Raw genomic sequence first — 23,954 nt, forward strand, 5'->3', positions numbered from 1 at the left:
TGACTTTCTAATTTGATGAGGCCGTGCTACTCCATGGCTTACAATGGCGCCACCCATTAGCTCTATCTATCCTACAATGCCTTTCGAAATTTGTACACGCTTTGGACGAGCAGGAGATTCTTGTGTTACTACCATAGAAAATAACCATGATTCCACTGCAGTTACTGCAGTACAGCTATATTTTATTTATTCTTTAACCTGTTTATGTAATTATTTAGCAAGCTTTTTGGAGAGTAATCCAAACACACTGTTTATTGCAGTGACTGTAAACTAAATTCATACATTATTGCAGTAAAATATGTAGTTACTGCAGTAACTGTAGTAGAATAATTTTGACAAGATTCCTAAATGAAATGAAAGGAGAACCAACGAGGCTCAACTAAGCAATGGATGCCTTTTGTCACTGTTTACTATCTTTATTTTTTTGTTTGTGATATTACATGCAATAATGTGCTCTCAATCTTTATATGTTATAAACGTGAAATTAATAATGAAATTTTCCTTAAAAGTTTAACAGATATGGAATATCTTGAGGTCTTAACAGAAGGTCTTGAACGTGTTCTGATGGTTCGTGGAGGAGGTCGAGAGGTCATCACAATTTATTCCTAAAAGGTTGGCCAGGTAACAAAGAGCAACTCGGCTAACATTCTTTGACTCATGGGAAGGTTATTGACTCATGGAAAGGTTATTGATTTATGGGAAGGTTTATTGACTCATGCGAAGATTATTGATTCATGGGAAGGTCTTTGATTCATGGGAAGGTTTACGTTTACAAACAAATGGAACTTCCTCAAAACCTGACTTTTTTATATAAAATATATGTGTAAATTTACTTAGGATAAAATGATGATGGCATAGTTTAAAATATAAAATGCTGATATATTTTAAGTTTAGTATTAGGTATTTTTTAAAACAGTTTAGCCAAATATTAAACTACCTTAATAAGTGTTGTATTTTTTTACGTGACTTCTGTACGGTGTGCTTGTTAAAAACAGGTAAATTTACTTAAATTATATTAACTGAAATTAATGTTTTGTAATTTTGTAAACTAATTTGTAGTTTAAACTAAAAAGAAAGTCTATTATGTGTTAAGCTAGATGTAATTGTGTTTACGTATTTGGTATCTTAATAAAAAAACTTTATCTTTACAGACAAAATGGCGTCTGTAGAGATGTGACTGTTCGTCACGCTTGATCAAGCAACCACGGTGCTTCTTTAGCTATGCATCAGCTGCCATAGAGAGAAAAAAGTTATATTTTATATGTTTAGTTTTTGTATCCATCGCTGTTATTTGGTAGTTGTCGCGTTTTAAGGTCGATCGCGACAAAATAAAAGCTCGCGTAATAGTCATGTGCGTATAAAACTTTACCCGCCATTTTATAGCAATAGCAATCACCAGTAAATCCACGATTTTAAAACAACCTAAACATTGTAAAAAAAGTGCAGAACTTTTTCATTTATTTATTTTGTTATTTACGGGGTGAGAGAGAGCTAAGTAGGTAATCCCACACCCCCTCCCCCTTTGGATTTGCCTATTTAAATATATTTAGCAACTTATACTGTACGCATGCTTGTCTAATCTGGTGTACAACCAATTCCTATACTTAGGAGGTGATCCGCCGATGTAAATAATATTTCATTTATTTTGTAGATTCTGCGAAATTCAGGATGTTATAATAATCGCATGCTGCAACAACTTATATCACCTTAATCATAGCATTTATTTCATAGTTTTACTAATTATTTTTCTACAGTTAATTGTAAGGAAAGACATTGGAGTGGAGCTGTAGCTTGGTGGTTAACGTGCTTTCCTTCAAATCCCAAGGTCCTGGGTTCAATCCTGACCTAGTGCCAGGGTTGTAACTCACAACTCTTTAAACTCCACTCCCTAAGCCTCAAATGAGACTTTATAAGCACGATAAATTATAAAATAGTTTATCCATCCTGTAATTGGCGAGTTACTCGCTGTTGGATGCGTATGAAATAAAAAAAAAATAGTTTTGTATGAGTGAAATGCTGTTATAGAGATTATATTATAGTCTGTGTATTAAGTGTATAGGTTTTGTAAATGTGATGCCTTTAGTTGCGATTGTAGATGTTGGTATATTGAAGGGATAAATAGAGGTTGGTTCACACACATTACAATTATTAAAGATTGGTTCACATTAGTAAAGCATATAAATACTGTACATATTAGAATATGGGTTTGGCACACATTCAAATAGGGGTTATTTCACACTAGAGTTATTAAAGGTTGTTTTACACTAGTTAGGTATTACAGGTACTACTCTACACATTAAAAACACAGTTACACAGTCAAGGAATTAACGATGGTTCACTTCAGAGTAAAGCCAAAATGAGGCGTGTTCACACTAGAACACTTTTTATGATGCAGTGTGTACCATAAGACATGTTTATGTTAGCCTAACATGAGGAAGCACATTTGCCAATATACCGTCTCAATGATCTCATCTACAATGTCATTGCATTGTTTTAAACAATAATATATTGTAAACTTCCAATATTTTCTATTAAAACCTAATTAAATGTAATACTTTGTGATATCAGATTTTTAGGTAGTTAAAACTGCATCCTTGTATATTGTGTTTATATTTCGTATCGTTACCATAGACACCAATGTTTTAAATAAATATTCTGTAGTAAATGCACCCACTTTTTAATAATTATGTTTTATCGGACTGATGACTACACACTTTTTTCTGCAGTATGTTCAGTATTGGACTTTGATCTACATTATTATTCTTATGGACAGTGACGTCACTATCAAAATATGACAAACTATCGCATTGTGCTGACGTCAAAAACTATCGCATTGTGCTGACGTCAAACTATCGCATTGTGACGTCAAACCATCACAATGTGACGTCAAGCTATCGCAATTTAACGTCAAGCTATCGCATTTTAACGTCAACCATTTTATGTCAACGTAACTATCGAAAAGTAACGTCGATCTATCAAAATATGACGTCAAACTATCGCAATGTGACGTCGAACTATCGAAATGTGACGTCAAACTATCGCAATTTGCTGACGTCAAACTATTGCAATGTGACATCAAATCAAAATACTATTGTAAATATTGTTTGTATTATGTCATATTATTCGGGGTAAAAATAAATCATAAGCTCAAGTCACGATACTTCACTTTTATTGATACAACACAATCGTTTTCGTTTGATGACGTCATGAAAGTTAAAAAAATATATATATTCTATGTTGGATTCTGCATCAAGTACTAACAGGCATAGCCTGTTGTGCAAATTTTAACTGGTGTTTAATGGTATTTATAGACTGGCTAAACCTTCTCAGTCCCTGCGACTGCATCGCGTTCAGAAGTAGTTTACTTTCGTTTGTACCGCCGCTGTCAAATTCACCGGATTGGTATAATTGCCGCATCATGCTGCGGTAACGGCCCTGTTTTACTGTCGACTTTGGTTTAGGCGGTAAGATTAGTTGGAGACCGTGTTGCAAGTTGAACGTTATCTTTGGTGCGTCATCCACTATCAAGTACAAAAGTCAACACAATTCGTATGAAATCTTATTAATTATAATATAAATTTGTGTTTATGAAATGATATCTAATTAAAAATTATAAAACTGCAAAACCATTTTTTAAAAAGAATAATAAAACCATTAGCGGTAATTTGGTTACAGACGTAAATAAGCCGTATGTTTTGCTTTCGGTGGCTGCTTGATTATTATAATTTATTTTTATGACGTCATACTCACCAGATCTTCCAGTAGCCTGTTTAAATTTGTATTGACCATCCGTAAACTGTAATGGTGGATTCCTGATGCTGTGCGTGCGCTGAATGGTTGCAGATGACGTTGATTCCATTCGACGTACTGGGGCAAACCGTTCTCGGCAAAATCTTTAACAAGAAATTGAGGATTTTTTAGATCGATGCGGTACAGTACTTTTTCTAGTATACTCCGTAAATAAAAGAGAACACATTTTAATTGAAATCGTCAGAAGAGGTATTACGTAATAAATAAAAAAAACAATTTGAAAACATTTATTGACTACTCTAAGCAAATAGCGAACATGGTGGGAAGGATTTGGGAGAAAATGTGACGTTTGCTCCCAAAACCCTTCCCATCATGCATTGAGCAATGACGTTCCTCGCGAAATCAAGGTAATCTCTTCTTCCTCGGTCACATTTGCCTAGACAGAAGAAGAGATTACCTTCCTAAATGTACTTAACCTAACCCTCTAAATAATCTCTCAACTATTAACACGCTATTGATAGACATCGAACCCAGGGTTCGTCAATTGACTATGATCGCAAGTAGTTAGACCAGTAAAAGTGGTCAAGGTAATTGCGTGTGCTAAGGAGAAAGCTTCGTTCCCACTAGAAACGTAACGCAAGCAAGTTGACCAATGACAAGCAACAGTTCAATAATCCATCGCTTGTGATTGGTCATTGCGTTGATTAAGAAATGAGTAGATTGGATCAGAGAAATGAAAAAGATAGGAAAATGGATTTCTTACTTCTTCCAGCAGTAGAGTACAACAGCGAATATTGATACTGTCGCGTCGTGGAACAATCCTCTTTCTATCAGTCCACGATTTGCTGTATCCAGAATCTGATCTGCTATTTCTTGCGATATGTTAATCTGAAATGGCAGGTAGAGTAGTAGCCACATTAACAGTCGCTGAGGAAGGATTCATCTAAGCCACCGTGCCATTCGCATACACCACGCACAGGATCCGGTACTTCGCGCGCAGGACACCAAACGTATCGTCACGCACCAGAACGGCAGGATTCCGACTATGGAACGCCGTAATTGCTGGTGGTAGCATCTCATTTGTCTAATCTAATGCTCTGCCTACATTATCAAACTTTTATAGTGCGACAAAAAATGTGATGTGCTCATATATGGACACGGTGATGTCATATCACTACCATATTTGGGCACATCAGTTTGATAGTGTAGACAGAGCTTAAGGAGTTGTTGTAGCTACTAACCTGTAGCTTAGGTAGTACATGTGAATCAATGTAACAGCTGATAATGGCTCGTGCCTTCAGTTGGACAAACTCTTCGTCGTCAATTGTGTAGGTTCCTTGTGAGGCTGCCCTGACGGCGTTATCAGCCAATTGTTTGTACCTGTCAAATTAATTGTTAAACTTCGACTAAACTTTCTTAGCGCAGAGTCTGTTTATACCTATGCACAAACAATTGACAATGCAAAGCGTGCTTAAGCTTAGTTCTTACTAGGATGCAACGCAGGGACGTAAACGCATCGGAAGTTTGACTATTAAAGTGGTCAAAGTAATTGCGTTGCGCTTATGTACTTTTATGTGCTAAGAACCAACCTGTAAGATTCGTTGTCACTTAAGAGACGTAACGAAAGCAAGTTGGCCAATGACAACCGACAGTTAAATAATCCATCGCCTGTGATTGGTTAAATCGCTTACGTTGCGCGTACGCCCTTGTGCTGCGCCTCCAGTGGGAACCAAGCATTATGGAAACGTTGTATTGCTTGATGTCTGGTTGGCGGTTATTAGGCCTACAGATTGTCGTCATATTGACGCGGATTGTAGCCTACCTTGATGTCTGGTTGGCGGTTATTAGGCCTACAGATTGTCGTCATATTGACGCGGATTGTCGCCTACCTTGATGTCTGGTTGGCGGTTATTAGGCCTACAGATTGTCGTCATATTGACGCGGATTGTAGCCTACCTTGATGTCTGGTTGGCGGTTATTAGGCCTACAGATTGTCGTCATATTGACGCGGATTGTAGCCTACCTTGATGTCTGGTTGGCGGTTATTAGGCCTACAGATTGTCGTCATATTGACGCGGATTGTAGCCTACCTTGATGTCTGGTTGGCGGTTATTAGGCCTACAGATTGTCGTCATATTGACGCGGATTGTAGCCTACCTTTCTACCTCTGCTAAAAATCTGACGTCGTTCTGAATTCTTTCAACAATCACTACTTTGTTGCAGATCACTCGTTTAAGTAGAATACCGGATTGTTTTTGTTCTGGCAGAAAAAACGAAATGTTTAAAGTAGTGCGATGGCGTTAGTTACAATCTGTTATGCATGAGTAATTAATGAATGACGTAATGCATAAACGGGGAAAGATTTGTACTCGTGATATATCTTGTATTATAAAGGTGAAATTAACTTAGCTGATTGACGTTGTTTTGTACTTATTGACCGCGCTCCATCAGAGGCATACATTTTGATAAAAATCAATAAGCTACTGGTGTTTTTAGTCGCGTGCAACAGCTCACTATGTCGGTCGGTCAGTAAACACTAACTTAAGCACGCGACTGCAGCCATCTATATGGTCTTGTTTAAATGAATGAATTTTGGATTGCTGGTATGAAGAAATTAGCTACTGTCCCAGCTGACTAAATGGGCTTACTTTCGAGGTCTTTATGGACTTCTTTTCGCATGAAGTTCTCAAACAGGAGTAGCGATACTGGGTTCAGTAACCCTCGTCTAAAGCTAACAACACTACTGATGAATATTCTCCATAATGATTTCTAAAGGTAAAAAAAGCATAAATTATAATATTCGGCAAATAACGGAAGAACGTACACGCACACACACACGAACGAAGACGCATGGCGGATTGCAATAAAGGTCTTAAGACCTACATTTATAATTACAATCCGCCCCAGGACCTCCAAAGTCAAGATGCTTTGACAGAATAAAACTTTGATTGGACAATTCAACCGCCACATAGACTATATCAACTAACTGAAGACCGACCTATTTGGCGACCCAGCCTTGCAGTCACTACTGTCGGACGGAATCGAATAAATGAATGAAAGTTATTGTTCTTAAACTCTGTCTACACTGTCAGACTAGTTTGACCAAAAAAAGTGTGATGTTATGGTGGTGATATGGCCAAATATGGTAGTGATATAACATCATCATGTTCATATATGGGCACATCACATTTTTATTGTCGCTCGGTTCATTCTTTTAATATTGTTATCTTGTGCTTTTTTTCTGTTATGTTTGTCTTTGTATTTTTTGAGTGAACCCGAATAAAACTGAACTGAACTGAACTGAACATAAAGTGTAATATTGTTAGACAGCGTTACCCTTTTCTTTTGTCGTCCTGTCCTGCTAATTCGAGTTGAGAGCGAAGACTCAGTCAATACCATTTCCGGCTCTTCTTCTGGAAATGAGTCTCTGTACAATTCAAACCTTTGAAACACATTCACAACACAACAGATATAAATCATAAGAAACATTAAAAGTATTGATTGCTTTAAAACAAATGTTAAAATCATGTTATTGTCTTACCAATTATCTTCGATACTTATAGCAACACAAGCCTGGGCTGACATGATCATCTGTGGTGTCACTTTTTCCAAATATGGAATATCTTCAATTATTTCAGCGCTACATTGCAAAGCCGAACCTACAGTAGAAACACATTTTAAAACATATATTTTGATCGGGCGTTTATTCGAAATACTACACCGTTTACGTACGAATTTGATAGAAGATTTCTTTACCGTTTCCAGTGGATTTGTTGAAGAACTTTTTGACAATATGGTTGGTCTTCATTTGTCGTGATTTGGCGTCTTTGCAAATACTCTTCATGTTCTCCACTGCTTGCCAAAAGAGAAGTGGCAAGTCGCTCTTCTCACTTGCCAAGAATCGTTTGAAGAACTGAAGTTGAGAGCTGTCTCTGAGTATCTCACTGAATGATCTGAAATTGGCACCAGTACATACTTAAAGTTAAGAGATGAGATAACATGGAGACATAGTGGATTTGAAAAGAAGAAAGAGGATCGATGAACTGAAGTTGAGAGCTGTCTCTGAGTATCTCACTGAATGATCTGAAATTGGCACCAGTACATACTTAAAGTTAAGAGATGAGATAACATGGAGACATAGTGGATTTGAAAAGAAGAAAGAGGATCGATGAACTGAAGTTGAGAGCTATCTGTGAGTGTCTCACTGAAAGATCTGAAATTGGTATCACATCACATCTTACGAGAGATAACAAAAAGAAGAAGTATACTGTAGTTGGAGTGATAGAGGACTGAAGAGAATTCATTCTTACTTGGGTTGTAACGGACGATAGAGAATCCCACCGTTTTTTTTCCTAATAGTTTTTAGAGTTGAGAAGCTTCCTATCAACGAATCTCTTGATTCTGGCGTTGCTCCTATCGGCTTTAAAATTCGTCGAATCTCCACTACCGGTGCTTTTGTTTCTTCAGCTTTCGGTTCGATCGTTTCTGGTTCCTCAATATATTTCACTTCCTCTTTGCCTAATATAAAAGTAATTTCTTATTGTTAGCAATCCAAAACTAAATGTCTTTTTTCATAATGGTTTTAATTGGAGAGATTATTGAAGAGTGTACTAACATTTACGAATAACTTTAATCTTTGTCGGTTCCAAACTTCCTTCATCGCCGCTGTCACTATCTGGATCTGACAAGTCGGCCATGCTGTCTTCGTTTTCTAAACAAAAAAAATCATACTTGTAGTTATTCTAAAGAATATAACCATCGGTGTTTTTCGATTCCATTTGTGTAGTACCAGTTAATTGAACATGGCTTTAAGACATCAACAAGAACAAATACAACCAAGAAAGATGTTAAATGTATTTAAAAATGTATAAAATATAAACATGTAATTAGTTGTGAACCAGAACAAAACTTACTTGTGTAAGCCGACAAGCTCTTAGCATGCTCAAAGGCATTGATAATTCTGCGCGGAACAAAAGCTTTTGACAGACCATAATCATCAGTCTTGGAGGTCGTTGCATCACCAGACTTGTCGTCGGTAAGTTCGTCCTTTTTAGGTGGCTGCTGATGGTTAGTCAAGCTGGATGGCAGAGCTGACGCTGCTTGTTGATCACTTCTTCTCTTCATCCAGGTTCTGGCAGCTTTCTTCCTTGTCTATAAATAGAAACAAGAGGTTTTAGATTGATCTGATTGACAAGATTTTGGAAATTGAATAGGCCTAATGTAAGCCTATTAGTTATATTCACTAATCGTACCGTTCGATTGAGAAATTCTTCTCCATCGTACTTCTTGAACAGTTGCAACACCTCTCTCAGCTTTTCACAAACCAGGCCTTGTACATACCGAACACATTCGTCTGTGACATAGCTATCCAGTGTCAGGTATTCCGCCAATTTTTGCATCAGGTGATTTCCAAGCTGAATACACTGGCTACTAGAGCTGGTAAGATACACCGTTTTGATATGCATTGCAGCAATGTACTTTACTCTGTGACCACTGGTGTCAAAATGATAGATGGATGTGTTTAGGTAATCTTCTGATTTCTGCCAGAATTTCAAGTATTTGATGTTTTGTTGCTGTCCATTGCAACGTAAGAAAGTTTCAAACGGACCTCCTGCAAGTCTGTCCGAAACAATTGTGTCAAACACGCTAACAATCTCATTTTCATTGACAACAGATCTGAAGTTCCAATCGACGTAATAAGGTTCCGTTAGAGAAACTTCGTGAAAGGCGTTGAACTGAGACTGGTTTTTCTGATTAGGTAAAGAGGAAACTATTGGATCGCATTCTGATTGGTTGTTTTTTGGTTTTTGTTCAGTCTTGACTATTGTTTTTCTCGGCTTCTTATTAATCTCTGGTAACTTATGCTTGTCTTCCTTCCCCTCAACCTTCCCCTCAACTTTCCCCTCAACCTTCCCCTCAACCTTCCCCATCGCTTTATTGGCCATCTTCTGCAAACGTGCCAAGTTCGCTTTGGTCAATGGTCTCATTACACCATTTTTTCCAGGAGTCTTTCTTCTTCCTCCCCCCATCTTTATGTAATGTGCTTTTAATAAATCTTTGTATATTTCTTTTGTGGCATGTAAAGTGTCTGTTTTATTTTTATTATTTGAACCGTTTTCTTTTACTTTCTGACGTGCTTGAAGTTGTGGTAAACCAAGTTTTGGTGCATCTTCAAGAGAGGGATCGCCAAACGGTTTATTTTTACCTTTCTCCTCTGCTTTGGGTTTAGAAGTAGTCTCTTCAGCAGCGATAGATTCGTTTGTAAGTGATTGCATTAGCATTGATAAATCACTGAATTTGATGTCTTTTTCTGGTGTATGTTTCTTTTTCTTTGGTGGCACAGGAGTTTTTGTTTCTCTAACGTCTTGTTTTTCAGTTGATAAAGTGGAAATTCTTCGTAATGATGCATGATCATCATCCGTGGACTCTTGTTTTTTATCGTCATCAGATTCGATGACTTGTTGTATAATTTCGTCTGTTTTATCAGGTGTTTCTTTAGTTTTGTGAGTTACTGCTTCTTTGCTATTTAGCTTTTTTAAATTGTCTACTGTTTCCACTGGAAAAACAAAGAAGCAAATCTCAGTTAAAGAAACTGAAAATAGAACAAAGTCATTGCTTACGAAGTTTTACATTTTTAACTTGCCTTCATTTTGAGGAACGATTGGTTGTTGTTCTTTTGGTGTGTGTACTGGTTCAGTGCCCAAGTTGTCAGCAGATTCTGATGGTGAAGTAGTCGGTTCTGTCTCAGGCAATCCATCACGTGGGTTCCATTCATTCTCGTCATACTGGTCTTTATTAGCTGCTGTATCTTCTAATTTCAACATGGCTGCCAGTTCGGTACTGATACTGGACGATGTGAACATTGACAGCACGTTGATATGCGTCTGGCCTTCAACCCTAATGTTATCTGACGCTTCCTGTTTTTTGGTACCGTCGTCGGTTTCGGTAAGTTCAGACAAACTTCGAACGTGAATCATACAACAACCAGGTTGATACACAATGTCTCTTTGAACTATTGAAGAGAAAAGATGATATTATACTGTTTAGGTAGATTGCACTCTGGGTTTAGTATGAGTAAAACTGTTATGCTTGGTTACCGCTAGGACGCAAAGTGATTTGACCAATCACAAGCGATGGATTATTCGAACTGTCGATTTTCATTGGTCAACTTGCTTGTCATATCATCTCGTCCTTGCTTTGCGTTTGCATGCTTACGTCATCTTTTGTGTATATAGTACTGACGATTTGAACTTTGACATCTTTAACCTCTTACTTACTTTCTCTATTTTTCATCGACGTTGTCTTACAGCTGATCAGAAATCGTGGAACCCAGTAATTTTTTAAAGATTTCAGGATGAATCCTTGGACGATTGTTAAAGTGTTTATAGCATCATTAACAAAGGAATCTGTCGTCGTCTTTTCAGAATCTACAGATAATAGGCCTATGCCACGTTTGCTACTCATGAACTCTGAAATGTTAATACGAAATAGTTTATCAAAAAGTAGCATTGATACAGAGACAATTAATGATGACAATTGATAATAAATAATGATATTCATATCGAAATGATGGTCGAAGATGATGAATATTATATCAATACCTGAACAGGGCTTCCATTCGTCCCACAGTTCCATAACTCCTCCGTTTTTGTAATACTTTGCCGAGATTTTACTAAACAGTTCCCGACTCAGTTCTTTTTCATCTTTCGTCGCTTTTCGGAATCGTTCGGCATCTATCCAGAACTCGTACCCTCGTTCTCCTGCGGTGCCAACCAAAAACGCCCGAAAGCGTCGCATTCCGGATGCTTTGCTTAAGCATTTGCTAAGAAGCCTTCGATCTAATGTCTTGTCTTCCACTCCTATTTACCGTATTTTTTTATATTGAGAATGAGATAGAAATTATAGTATGCTATTAATAAAGGTTTAGCCTCTAACCCCTATTCCTTCAATCACGCCTATGCTCATCTTAAGCTCTGTCTACACTATTTTGACAAGTGTGATGTGCCCAAATATGGTAATGATATGCCCAAATATGGTAGTGATATGACATTATCATGTCCATATATAAGCACATCACATTTTGTTTAACATAAAATGTGATAGTGTAGACAGATCTTTATACTAATAGTTTGTTGTAGCTTTGTTATACGTGATTACTTACCGTATGCAGTAGTAACTGCATGAGTTGGTTGGTGTAAATGTGTCTTTAGTAGATGCTTACACAAAATGTAATGTAGGTAGAGGTCTGTCTTAAAGAATAGCGGAGCACGATGCGTTCTCACCCATCTCATTAACTTCACTCGATCTAAACGCTTTCAAGACATGAATTAAAGATCATCTAAATGATATTTAGGAATAACTTATAGTAGGTAATAGTATAGGCCTACATTAGGCCTATAGGTTCATCTTTTAATTTTAAGAATGTATTCATTGTTATAACTCGTGATACCAAATCATGGAAGCCAAACATTGTTGCATTAATAATAATTGAATAGTTGAATTGAATGTATAAAAAAACTGCATATTTTGTTTAAATATAAATTATAACTTACGTGTTCAGTGCGTTTTAAAGGAGGGTCAAGCTCAAATACATGCTCCGAGAAACGATATAACAACCGTTGAGCAAAAATCTTTTTAAAAATAAAAGATAAAATGATTGTAAATTTTATATAGGCCTAGGCCTCCTAAAAGGTAAAGCTACTGTTTCTGTGCTGTGCTGAAACGACGAATTATACGGGCCTATAAATAATAATATGAATATTGATATTAAATTTCAAACATTTATTAGATTTTACCGGTAATGATAGAAATATATTGAAATAGTCGACGAACGTGCGGTCACAAAGAAGTCGAGCTAATTCCGTCTCGGTAGGAATTAGACCTGAAAGATTGAAAATAAAAAAGAATATTATTTTTTATTTTATGATCACCTCACACCACTAGCATATAGCCTAGATGTTTAGGTACGAGCTGCCGTTAAGTAACTAACATAGAAAACTGATCTCACCTTTTGGTTCCAAATCATTTATATCAAAATCCATTTTAAATTAATTTATCCTTTCGTATATTGTTTTACTCGTTAACTCTCCCAGCTAGCCATCGCCGACATCGTATATTAAAACGTGTACGGTTGTTCTGTGCATTTGTTGTTGTCATGTCTTCTTCCCCCGTGCCAGTTACTACAGCGACAAATGCGTATTTCGGAGAAATGTAAGGTTGCGCAACCCGACGCGTTGTTCGCACGGTACGCACTATATTATTTTTTTGTCATTTAATGGCGCTCTTTAACATCTCGCTAAAATAAAAGAATGGTGGTGTACACAGACAAAATGACGTCATTCAAGACGCATAAAGGTGTGGTGGTAGTAGGTATGCAGATGTGACATACTCATAATACGTAAAACTGCTGGACAAATAAGTCAACTAAAATTAAGGTAATTCTCAGCAGTTATAATACTAGTATTTATTTAGTCACCATTGGCCGGTCGCTCGCTCAAATTTTAGCACGCGACTGCAGCTATGTATGGCCTTGTTAAAATACAGATAAGAAACACGTAGGCTGTACGACGTGTTATTTTAATAAATGCATATCCAGGCACCATCCATTCACGTTCCTATACCGTATAAAGGCTTAAGCGTGTGAATTGACCAATCACAAGCGATGGCTTATTCGCTTGTGATTGCTAACTGTCTATAACTTCGCTTGTCGCTTGTCATTGGTTAAAACGCTTGCGTTGCGTTTACGTCCTTGCGTTACGTTCTAGTGGGAACCAAGCTTTAAGTCTAATTGTACATTGCACTGACGATGCCAGCCTTCGCCAATGCATTAACATTATAATAATATTTAACATTTTTAAAGAAATGCTATTCTAACCAATTATAGCAACGTTCTTTGATGATAGTTATTGACCATCAAACGTTCTACAAACTACATTTATTTAGTAATTGAATTAAATTGTTAGTATGAGATTTTTAAATCATTCGCATTTTTAGCAGTATGGCGACAACAAGCATATGATCGGTAGCGGAAGGCCCCGAGTTCCACCAAACTCAAAGAGTGACGAAGCATCTGAAATGTTATCGTTAATGGATTATAATGATATTAGAATTCTGTATACTAATGTATACATTCATAAGCAATATGACGTCAACTATCGCAATACGACGTCAACTATCGCATTATGACGTCAACTATCGCAATACGACGTCAACTATCGCATTATGACGTCAACTATCGCATTATGACGTCAACTATCGCATCGAAAGTTTGACGTCATATTGCGATTATTGACGTCAAACTTTCGCAATGTGATGTCAAAGTACTGTTATCGTCACGAGTTTGTGTATTATTATCATATTATTCGGTAAAAAAAAGAAACAATTTTAAACTTATGTTACTTAAGTTTAATTGATACAACAAAATCATTTCATGATGTCATAAACAAAACAATATTCTATCTTGAATTTGTTAAATTGCCTTTAGTTAGGCACACCAGCAGGCATAAATTGCTGTGCAAATTTTAACTGTTGTCTAATGGTATTTATAGACTGGCTAAACCTTCTATGTTGCTTAGCACTCATCCCCTGTGACGACTGCTGCATCGCGTTCAGTAGTATGTCGTTTGTACCGCCGCTGTCAAATTCACCGGATTGGTATAGTTGCCGCATCATGTTGCGGTAACGATCGTGGTTTACGGCGGACTTTGGTTTAGGTGGTAGAATTAGTTCCAGACCCTGTTGTAGGTTGAACGTTATCTTCGGTGGGTCGTCCGCTATGAAGTAAAAAAAAAATCAACAAGTTTATACCAAGTCTTATGCAATATATGTTGTTTAAAGGTTTACATGGCCAATAAACGGTGTCGAAAAACTGGCAGAGTTCAATGACATATTTGTTTCCGGTAATTTTGACAAAGACAATTCTAAAGCTCCATCTTCTTCTTCTTCGTATTTTTTGGAGCCAACTTCAGATGTGAAGACTCTGCTCCTGCGTATCTATGCGCTGTGGACTTGGATGTTACCTTTTCAACAACAACATTCTTCTCCCCTAAGGGTCACATCGTGTCATCGGCAGCCAACTACGGCGCCATCTACACTATAAAACTAGTTTGACAAAATAAAAGTGTGATGTTCCCAAATAGGGTGGTGATATGACATCATCGTGTCCATATGGGCACATGACATTTTTTTTGTCACATAAAGTTTGATAATGTAGACAGGGCTTAAGTTGCATAGAGTTTGTGTGGAGTTTTTGTTTGCATTCGATGACTGAATTATTGGGTTTTATTTCATGCTCACCAGATGTTCCAGTAACGTGTTTTAATTTGTATTGACCATTCTTATACTTTAATGGTGATTTCTTGCTGCGTTTCTTGGTCTTGGGCTTAGTCAATGTTGCAGACTCTGCCGATACCGCTGCTTCCATTCGAGAAGCTGGAGGTGCCGGCGCAATCCTTTCTCTGCAAAACCTGACAAAATAAAACATACAATATTATACAAATATTAAACCAACAAATTGGTCGCTCGTGCTCTGTACTAATTTCATTCTTTTCTCAGTTTAAAAACTAAAGACGCTTAAGCAATCATAATAATTCTTACTTCTTCCAGCAATAGAGTACAACAGCGAATATTGATACTGTGGCGTCGTGGAACAATCCCCTTTCTATCAGTCCATTATTTGCTGTATCCAGAATCTGATCTGCTAATTCTTGCGATATGTTAATCTGAAATTTAGTCGTGAGTACCCATGTTAACAAACTTATTCGAAGTGTCAAATGTAACGTACAAACATTATCACTGACATCGTGTATCTCAATGACTTGCGCTTGTCAGTTAGGATATATCTAGTGACTGTTGCAGATTTGGGCGTACCATACTAACCTGTAGCTTAGGGGGTACATGTGAATCAATGTAACAGCTGATAATGGCTCGTGCCTTCAGTTGGACAAACTCTTCGTCGTCTATTGTGTAGGTTCCTTGTGAAGCTGCTCTGGCGGCGTCATCAGTTAACTGTTTGTACCTTTGTCAAAAATGATATAAGACAATAGATAATAGTTTTCATTAATATAAACTATCTTGGTAGTAGTGTGATGGCGCTAGTTACAATCCGTTATACGTGATTAATTCATTAGATGACGTAATGCATAAATGACATAAACACGGGGCAAGATTGGTACTCGCGGTTCAATGTAGCTTTACTTGTCATCATCGTATCGATATATTGTGTAGCCTACCTTTCTACCTCTGCCCAGAATCTGAGGTCGTTCTGTATTCTATCAACAATCACTACTTTGTTGCAGATCATTCGTTTAGATTGAACACCGGTTTGTTTTTGTTCTGACAGAAACATGAAAAAAAGTGATGTTTACAGAAGTGCGATGGCACTAGTTACAATCCGTTATGGGTGATTAATTAATGAATGACGTAATGCATAAACGGGCATAAATAGGAAGAAAGAGTGTTGTAAAGTATTAACATTTTCATTTTGGTCAAAAGCTTGTTGCAGACCTGTAACAATGTTTGTATTTTGGCGATGATTTAAACTAACTAATGGGCTTACTTTCGAGGTCTTTGTGAACTTCTTTTTGCACGAACTTCTCGAATAGGCGTAGCAATACTGGGTTCATTAATCCTCGTTTAACGCTGGCCACATTACTGATGAACATTCCCCATAATGCTTTCTGAAAATAACGAAAAGCATTACTACATTATTACGCATCGTCAGCGAAAGTCGGCGGATGATCACAGTCACGTGTCATTTACGTTCAAGTGGAAACCAAACTTACAAACCAATATTAAGAACTTGCTAGCCATACATTATTAGTTTATTCTTACACTTTTCTGTCCTTGTTCCATTATTCGAATTGTGAGCAGAGACTCGGTCCCTGACGTCTCCGCTTCTTCTTCCGGAAATGAGTGTCTGTATAATTCAAACCTTGAAAATGTAGTCGAAGAAAAATGAAAAGTAAACAAATACAACAAGAAATCAAATCGTGATTTAAAAAAAACAAATTCAAAAATGTTTGGAGAAGCTTAAGGAGTTTATTTGCTCACCAATTATCTTCGATGCTCTTAGCGACACAAGCCTGGGCTGACATGATCATTTGTGGTGTCACTTTGTCCAAATATGGAATATCTTCAATTATTTCAGCGCTACACTGCAAAGCCGAACCTGGAACAATACAATATGCAAATTAAACGTGGTTATACGCATGCGCAAAGCTTTCTTGGCTTTGATACGAATTCTTTACTAACAAGTTACATACCGTTTCCAGTGGATTTGTTGAAGTACTTTCTGACAATCTGGTTGGTCTTCATTTGTCGTGATTTGGCGTCTTTGCAAATACTCTTCATGTTCTCCACAGATTGCCAAAAGAGGATTGGCAAGTCGCTCTTCTCATGTGCTAAGAATCGTTTGAAGAACTCAAGTTGAGAGCTGTCTCTGAGTATCTCACTGAATGATCTGAAATTGGCACCAGTAGATACTTAAAGTTAAGAGATGAGATAACATGGAGACAGTGGATTTGAAAAGAAGAAAGAGGATCGATGAACTGAAGTTGAGAGCTATCTGTGAGTGTGTCACTGAATGATCTGAAATTGGCACCGGTAAATTAAGAGATCATGGAGACAAATGGAGTTGAAAAGAAAAAAAGGACTGATAAACTCAAGTCAAGAGCTGTGTTTAAAGGCAAACTCAGACAGCGTCGTACGACGAGGCCTGACAAAAAATGTTTAAAGTTCTCTCCCGACGACCTAAAAACTACGCCCGATGCTTTCTCAAGACGTTTCGTCGGCACTTGTCGTACGACGCTGTCTGAGTTGGCCGTTAGTATCTCATTGATTTATTTGAAATTGGCACCAGTATTTTTATACTTAACGAATTTAAAGAATAAAGATAACGAAGGGAACATTATACCGTAGTTGGACAAGTCTTACTTGGGTTGCAATGGTCGGTGGAGAGTCTTGCCATTTTTCTCGATAGTTTTCAAAATTGAACTGCTAGCTTTCAACATATCTTTTGATTCTTTTCTGCCAGGTTGTGTACGTCTAATTTCTATTTTTTCCACTGCTTTTGTTTCTTCTTTCGGTTCGATCTTCTCTGGTTCTTCCAATTTCACTTCCTCTTTACCTAAGATCAAAACAGATTGCTGATTTATAGAAGTGATCTAAAAATAAATACATGTCTTATCTAATTCATGTGATTACTATTCACTTTGTACTGACATTTACGAATAACTTTAATCTTTGTCGGTTTCAAACTTCCTTCATCGTCACTGTCACTATCTGGATCTGACAAGTCGGCCATGCTGTCTTCGGTTTGATTTTCTAAAAAAAAAATCAGAAAAATACGTTTTTGCTATTAATATTTGATACAAAATTATTAAATAAAGAACTTTACTTTACTTTAAACATCAAGAACGAGCATTAGAATGTATAAACATTATTCGGATATATTTTTTTTAAATACAGAACGAAATGTTTTAAGATCAAGTCCAATAACTTACTTGCGTAAGCTGACAAGCTCTTAGCACGCTCTAATGACTTTATCATTCTGCGCGGAACAAGAGCCTTTGAAAGACCTGTATCATCGTCAGCGTTGGTCTTGGAGGTCGTGGCATCACCAGACTTGTCGTCGGTAATGTCGTCCTTTTTAAGTGACTGCTGATGGTTAGTCAAGCTGGATGGCAGGACTGAAGCTGCTTGTTGTTGATCACTTCGCTTCATCCAAAACCTGGCGGCTTTCTTTCTTGTCTGTAAAAATAGAAATAAGACGTTTGAAAGTGATCTGATGGAATTGAATTGAATATACTGTAAGCCTATTAATCATGTCCATGTACCGTTCGATTGAGAAAGTCTTCTCCATCGTACTTCTTGAACAGTTGCAACACCTCTCTCAGCTTTTCACAAACCAGGCCTTGTACATATCGAACAAATTCGTCTGCAACATAACTATCTAATGTCATGTATTCCGCCAATTTTTCCATCAGGTCATTTTTAAGTTGAATACACTGGCTACTGGAGCATGCAAGATACACCGTTTTGATATGCATTGCAGTAATGTACCTTACTCTATGGCCGCTGACATCACACTGATAAATGGCTGTGTTTAGGTAATCTTCAGACTTCTGCCAGAATTTCAAGCAGTTAATGTTTTGTTGCTGGCCGTTTCTACGTAAGAAATTTTCAAACGGACCCCCTGCAAGTCTGTCCGAAACAATTGTGTCAAATACGCTAACAATTTCATTTTTGTTGACAACGGATCTCAAGTTCCAATAGACGTAATATGGTTCCGTTACAGACACTTTGTGGAAGGCATTTAACTGGGACTTGTTTGTCAGGCTAGGTAAAGAAGAAGCCATTGGATCGCATTCTGATTGGCTGACTGTTTGTTCAGTACCTATAGATATTATGCTCGACTTCTTATTATTAATCTCTGGTAACTTAAGCTTGTCTTCGTTCTCATCAGACTTTCCCATCGCTTTATTGGCAATCTGCTCCAAACGTGCCAAGTTCGCTTTGGTCAATGGTGCCATCACACCACTACCTCTACGCCCAGATGATGCCTTTCGTCTTCCACCTCCCGCCATTTTTGTGTAGCCTGCTTTTATTGAACTTCGGCGTCCTTCTTTTGTTTTGTTTGGAGGTTCTTCGTCTGTCTTTGTTTTCTTCTTCTTCTTTGGACCATCTTCCTTGACTTTCTGAAGTGCTAGAATGTCTGCTTGAAGTTGTGGTAAACCAAGTTTGAGTGCATCTTCAAGAGAGGGGTCGCCAAGCGGTTTCTTTTTACCTTTCTTTCCTGCTTTGGGTTTGGTAGTTTCTTCAGCAGTCGTCGTCGGAGCGCTAGACTCGTTTGTGAGTGATTGCATTAACATTGAGAAATCACCAAGACGAAATTCCACTGACATAGCTTGTTGTCTTTTCTGTGGTTTATATTTCCTTTTCTTTGGTGGCACAGGAGTCTTTGTTGCTATGACTTGTTTTTCTGTTGTGAAAGACCCCGTGGAAATTCTTCGTAACGATGCAACACCAGAAGAAGACCATGACAGTCGACGCATGCTGGATGAACTGGAATCTCGCGCCAACAGTTCAGGTGTTGCAAAACTCTGTCGTCTGCGCTGAGCCATCTTTTTAAACCGTTCGTGATACTGGTTAAATTTTTCGTTGTCTATTCTTTTTTCTTCATCGTCATCTGTGGTCTCTTGTTTTTTATCTTCGTCTGATTCAGTGATCTGTTGCATAGTTTCGTCTATGTTAGTGGGTGTTTCTTCTGATGTTTGAGTTACTGTTTCTTTGCTTATTTGCTTCTTTAAATCGACCTCTACAGCATTCACTGAAAACAAGATGTAAATTACAGTTATTAAGTGAAATAAAGTATAATACTAGAACAAAACCATTGCTTATTGACGCATTTCATTCATGACTTGCCTTCTTCGTGAATCACTTCACTTTTTTTAGGAACGATTTCTGTTTTTTGTTGTTGTTCTTCTTCTTTTGGTGTGAGTATTAGTTCAACACCCGCGTCAGGTTCTGGTGGTGGTGTAGTTTGTTCTGGTTCCTCAGAAATATCTTCCTCAGAGATAGTTGGTAGAGGGAATCCATCACTGGTATTCCATTCGTTCTCGTCATACTGGTCTTTATTAGCTGTTGTCGTTTCTCCTGTGTCTTCCAATTTCAACATGGCTGCCAGTTCGGAACGCCTGATACTGGACGATGTGAACATTGACAGCAGGTTGTTTACACTCTGGCTCTTGAGATGCGTCTTGCGCGCGACTTTAATGTTATCTGACATCACTTCCTGTCTTTTGGCACCACCGTCGTCGGTGTCGGCAAGTTCAGACAAACTTCGAACGTGAACCACGCAACAATCAGGTTGATACACAATGTCTTTTTGAACTGAAACAAAGGGTGGACATTGGATCGGAAATGTTTAATGAGGTTGTGTCAAAGAAAATTGGTAGGCCGTACTGCTGTAGTTTAAACAGCAGTTCTTGTGTCTAGTATGATGACGTCTTACCTTCTCTATTTTTCATCCACGTTGCCTTACATCTGATCAGAAATCGTGGAACCCAGTAATTTTGGAGAGATTTCAGGATGAATCCCTGGACAATGGTAAACGTGTTCAATATGTCAATGCTGGAATCTGTTGCCGCATCAGAAACTGCAGTTAACATGACGTCACGTTTGCGACGCTTTAACTCTAAAATAATATGAATCAGTTTCATACGAATGTCAAATACGGTAGTGATAATTATGTTTCTGTTGTGATTATATCGAATTAAAATGAAAAGATGATACTACCTGAAAAGGGCTTCCATTCGTCCCACAGTTCCATAACTCCTCCATTTTTGTAATACTTTGCCGAGATTTCACGAAACAGTTCCCGACTCAGTTCTTTGTCATCTTTCGTCGCTTTTCGGAATCGTTCGGCATCTATCCAGAACTCGTAGCCTCGTTCTCCTGCGGTGCCAACCAAAAACATCCGAAAACGTCGCATTCCGGATGCTTTTCTTAAGCATTTGCTAAGAAGCCTTCGGTCCAATGTCTTGTCTTTCAAGCCTAGTTATGGGTTTTTCGAGTAAAGATTGAGGTAATGAAATATATTAGTACGGGCAGGGTGTGTTGTGCGGTTTGGTGGTTAAGATGCTCGGCTACCAATACCACATTCATTGGTTCAAATCCTGTCAGCGGTTAGGAAGGTCCACTCTCAAAGAGAAGATTATTTAGATTAAATCCAATGGTCATAATATACATAATATATTCTATATTTTTGTTTTCCGCTTACCGTTACCGCTCGTTTGTGTAAATTGGCCTTCATTTTTACTTACCATATTCAGTAGTTATTGCATGAGTTGGTTGGTATAAATGTGTCTTTAGTAGATGCTTACACAGAATGTAATGTAGATAGAGGTCTGTCTTGAAGAATAGCGGAGCACGATGCGTTCTCACCCATCTCATCAACTTTACTCGATCTAAACGCTTAAACATTATTCATAAAGGCGGAATAATAATATAATAATAATAATAATACCAATAATATTTTAAAATGTAATTTTATATATACAGTATACTGTACCTTATAGTATACAAAGTTCTATTTCTAAACGTATTTAAAGCGGCCTACATTAGTTTGTGAAGAAAGCCTGTAAGCATTTAAATCTCAAACTTTGTTTTTTGTTTACATATTACTTACGTATTGAGTTCGTTTTAAAGGAGGGTCAAGTTCAAATACATGCTCCGAGAAACGATATAACAACCGTTGGGCAAAAATCTTAAAAGAAAAACATTTTATGAAATGAAAGAGGCCTAGGCCTACTGTAGTGATAGACTATACATGCCAATTCTAATACAGTATGAATATTGATAGGCCTATTAAATTTCAAACATTTATTAACTACAAAAACATTACCGGTAATGATAGAAATATATTGAAATAGTCGACGAACGTGCGGTCACAAAGAAGTCGAGCTAATTCCGTCTCGGTAGGAATTGGACCTGAAAGATTGAAAATAAAAGAATAATCTAGTCAGTCAGTACTAAATGTTTAGGTCTACATTTAAGTAGGCCTAGGGCTAACTAAAAAATAAATATAAAACTGAAATAACCTTTTGGTTCCAAATCATTAATATCAAAGTCCATTTTAAAATTGTTATTTTATTTTCCTCGGCCACGCTCCGCCATCGCCGACTCGACACCGTATAGAAAACTTTTACTTGTTACATTTCTGCGCATTTTGTTGCCTCAGTAACCAGTTACCACAGCGACAGTTATGCGTATTTGAAGAGAAAGTAGTGTTACGCGTAAGAATATTCAAGCTGCGTACTGGACAAATTGGTCACGTGTCTAGTGGCATATATCGAGTTTGATAGAACAACTGGAATATCATCAAAGCAAAGTAGTGATAGTCAAATTAATTATCCAACTTACATATTATGTATCCGACTTATATATTTTGAAAAGTAAATATTCTAATTTAAAGTATTCAAATGAAATTGATGTTAATTAAAACTATATAACTGTAGTTTTTATACAAATGGGTGTGTGGGCGTATGGATGGCATGTTAGATAATGTTTCATAGAAATTGCCTACATTTGACCTACAGAGAATATATGTTTGTGGTCAGTAATGACGATTTTAGAAGTAGAGGTCTAATACTTGTGGACTCATAACACTCTTAGTCTTATAGACTAAAACATTGTAAGACAAATGGACTATTTTTTCCTGTTGTATTTTGAAAGACTTTTATGGTGGCAAATAATGAACTTTTATTAAATTCCGGTAGATAAGAAGGAAACTGACTAATGTCACATAATATTAATAGTCATTCACTTTGACAACAAATTTGAATATGACAAAAAATGTGAATATCTTTAATAGAATGTTTAGCAAGGACGTGTTTAAAATGATTCTTAAACATCATTATATTATTCTACAATAAATTTAGTTCAAATTAAGGACGTCCCGGCCTTGGTTCTATAAAATATTTCTATCCATGGTTTTAATGCGTGTGTTTTATCTTTAAAACATTGTGTGTGACAAACCCCTTACTACTAAGAACGAACCCTTTTATATTTGTTGTTTACTCTTTTAAGTACCAAAGTTATACCATATTATATAAGAAGTTTGTTTAAGACTTAGACGTAAGACGTAAGACTTAATTAATCGAAGCCTGTACTTTATTTTAAAGCGTGTTTATATTTGTGTTCTTTCCCGGCCATTTCCCATCTTGTTCGATTTTCTAGTTTGATGATATTTTTATTTAGTGAAAAGTAAAAAGAGGTATGTATATTGAATGCCGCCGAGGCAAATGTAGATATTATATAAAATGAGTATTTTAAACTACAAAAAGTGTACATGTAGGCTAATAATATTGCAATTTATAAGTCGTGATAAGAGGCCAATAACAACTCGTTATACTGTATAGCGCCCGCTATTGGCCAAGAAATAATAATACAGTAATAATATTGTCAGTACTAAACCATTGATCTGAAGTCCATATAAGGAAAATGGTTTCAGTCACGTGCAAATGTCCATCAATAATGGACTGGTCCTGTCACGTGTTAGCTTTACTGACGTTAAACTAACGTAATTCTATGAAATAACGACCGCAGCTCATATCTAGTCTAAGTACGTAACACTTTTTAGGAAAATGCTCCATTTGCATGATTTGTTTAAATGCCTAACAAGTTGAAAATAATATTATGTTGTC

The 23,954-nt window shown here is 37.1% G+C and overlaps 3 protein-coding genes across 6 annotated transcripts in view; 1 reads left to right on the top strand and 2 right to left on the bottom strand.

Annotated features, from left to right (window-relative positions):
• The window catches only part of LOC144850703 (solute carrier family 12 member 4-like), a 28,675-nt gene extending 26,006 nt beyond the window's left edge, over window positions 1-2,669 (top strand). For 2 of the 4 annotated variants that reach the window (XM_078708087.1, XM_078708089.1), the window contains one exon: window positions 518-2,669. In XM_078708087.1, the coding sequence (XP_078564213.1) occupies window positions 518-609 (92 nt within the window). In that variant the 3' untranslated portion in view covers window positions 610-2,669. The remainder of the gene's footprint in view (window positions 1-517) is intronic. The other 2 variants (XR_013614108.1, XM_078708088.1) reach the window with 2 other exon arrangements.
• Window positions 2,670-3,152: 483 nt separating this feature from the next.
• On the bottom strand, window positions 3,153-12,791 carry LOC144851068 (uncharacterized). The gene is made up of 21 exons (XM_078708590.1): window positions 12,758-12,791; window positions 12,546-12,631; window positions 12,303-12,380; window positions 11,912-12,062; window positions 11,352-11,609; window positions 11,028-11,219; window positions 10,394-10,762; window positions 9,660-10,306; window positions 9,003-9,623; window positions 8,664-8,901; window positions 8,366-8,461; window positions 8,061-8,268; window positions 7,507-7,703; window positions 7,292-7,409; window positions 7,087-7,192; window positions 6,399-6,519; window positions 5,908-6,010; window positions 4,992-5,130; window positions 4,514-4,638; window positions 3,751-3,893; window positions 3,153-3,521 (listed from the first exon to the last, which is right to left on the bottom strand). Exons 1-21 carry the CDS (start codon window positions 12,789-12,791, stop codon window positions 3,250-3,252), a joined length of 4,302 nt encoding a protein of 1,433 aa, XP_078564716.1. The 3' UTR covers window positions 3,153-3,249.
• A 1,394-nt stretch (window positions 12,792-14,185) lies between these two features.
• LOC144851069 (uncharacterized) lies at window positions 14,186-21,961 on the bottom strand. Its single transcript, XM_078708591.1, has 18 exons — window positions 21,938-21,961; window positions 21,573-21,723; window positions 21,046-21,303; window positions 20,762-20,944; window positions 20,173-20,640; window positions 18,585-20,077; window positions 18,252-18,498; window positions 17,971-18,072; window positions 17,683-17,875; window positions 17,013-17,209; window positions 16,801-16,918; window positions 16,582-16,681; window positions 16,307-16,427; window positions 15,981-16,083; window positions 15,628-15,766; window positions 15,346-15,470; window positions 15,046-15,215; window positions 14,186-14,522 (listed from the first exon to the last, which is right to left on the bottom strand). Exons 2-18 carry the CDS (start codon window positions 21,700-21,702, stop codon window positions 14,230-14,232), a joined length of 4,440 nt encoding a protein of 1,479 aa, XP_078564717.1. The 5' UTR covers window positions 21,703-21,723; window positions 21,938-21,961; the 3' UTR covers window positions 14,186-14,229.
• Between the last annotated feature and the right edge of the window lie 1,993 nt (window positions 21,962-23,954).

The sequence above is a fragment of the Antedon bifida genome, chromosome 8 (genome assembly GCF_963402885.1).
Source record: "Antedon bifida chromosome 8, ecAntBifi1.1, whole genome shotgun sequence".
Classification (NCBI taxonomy): domain Eukaryota; kingdom Metazoa; phylum Echinodermata; class Crinoidea; order Comatulida; family Antedonidae; genus Antedon; species Antedon bifida.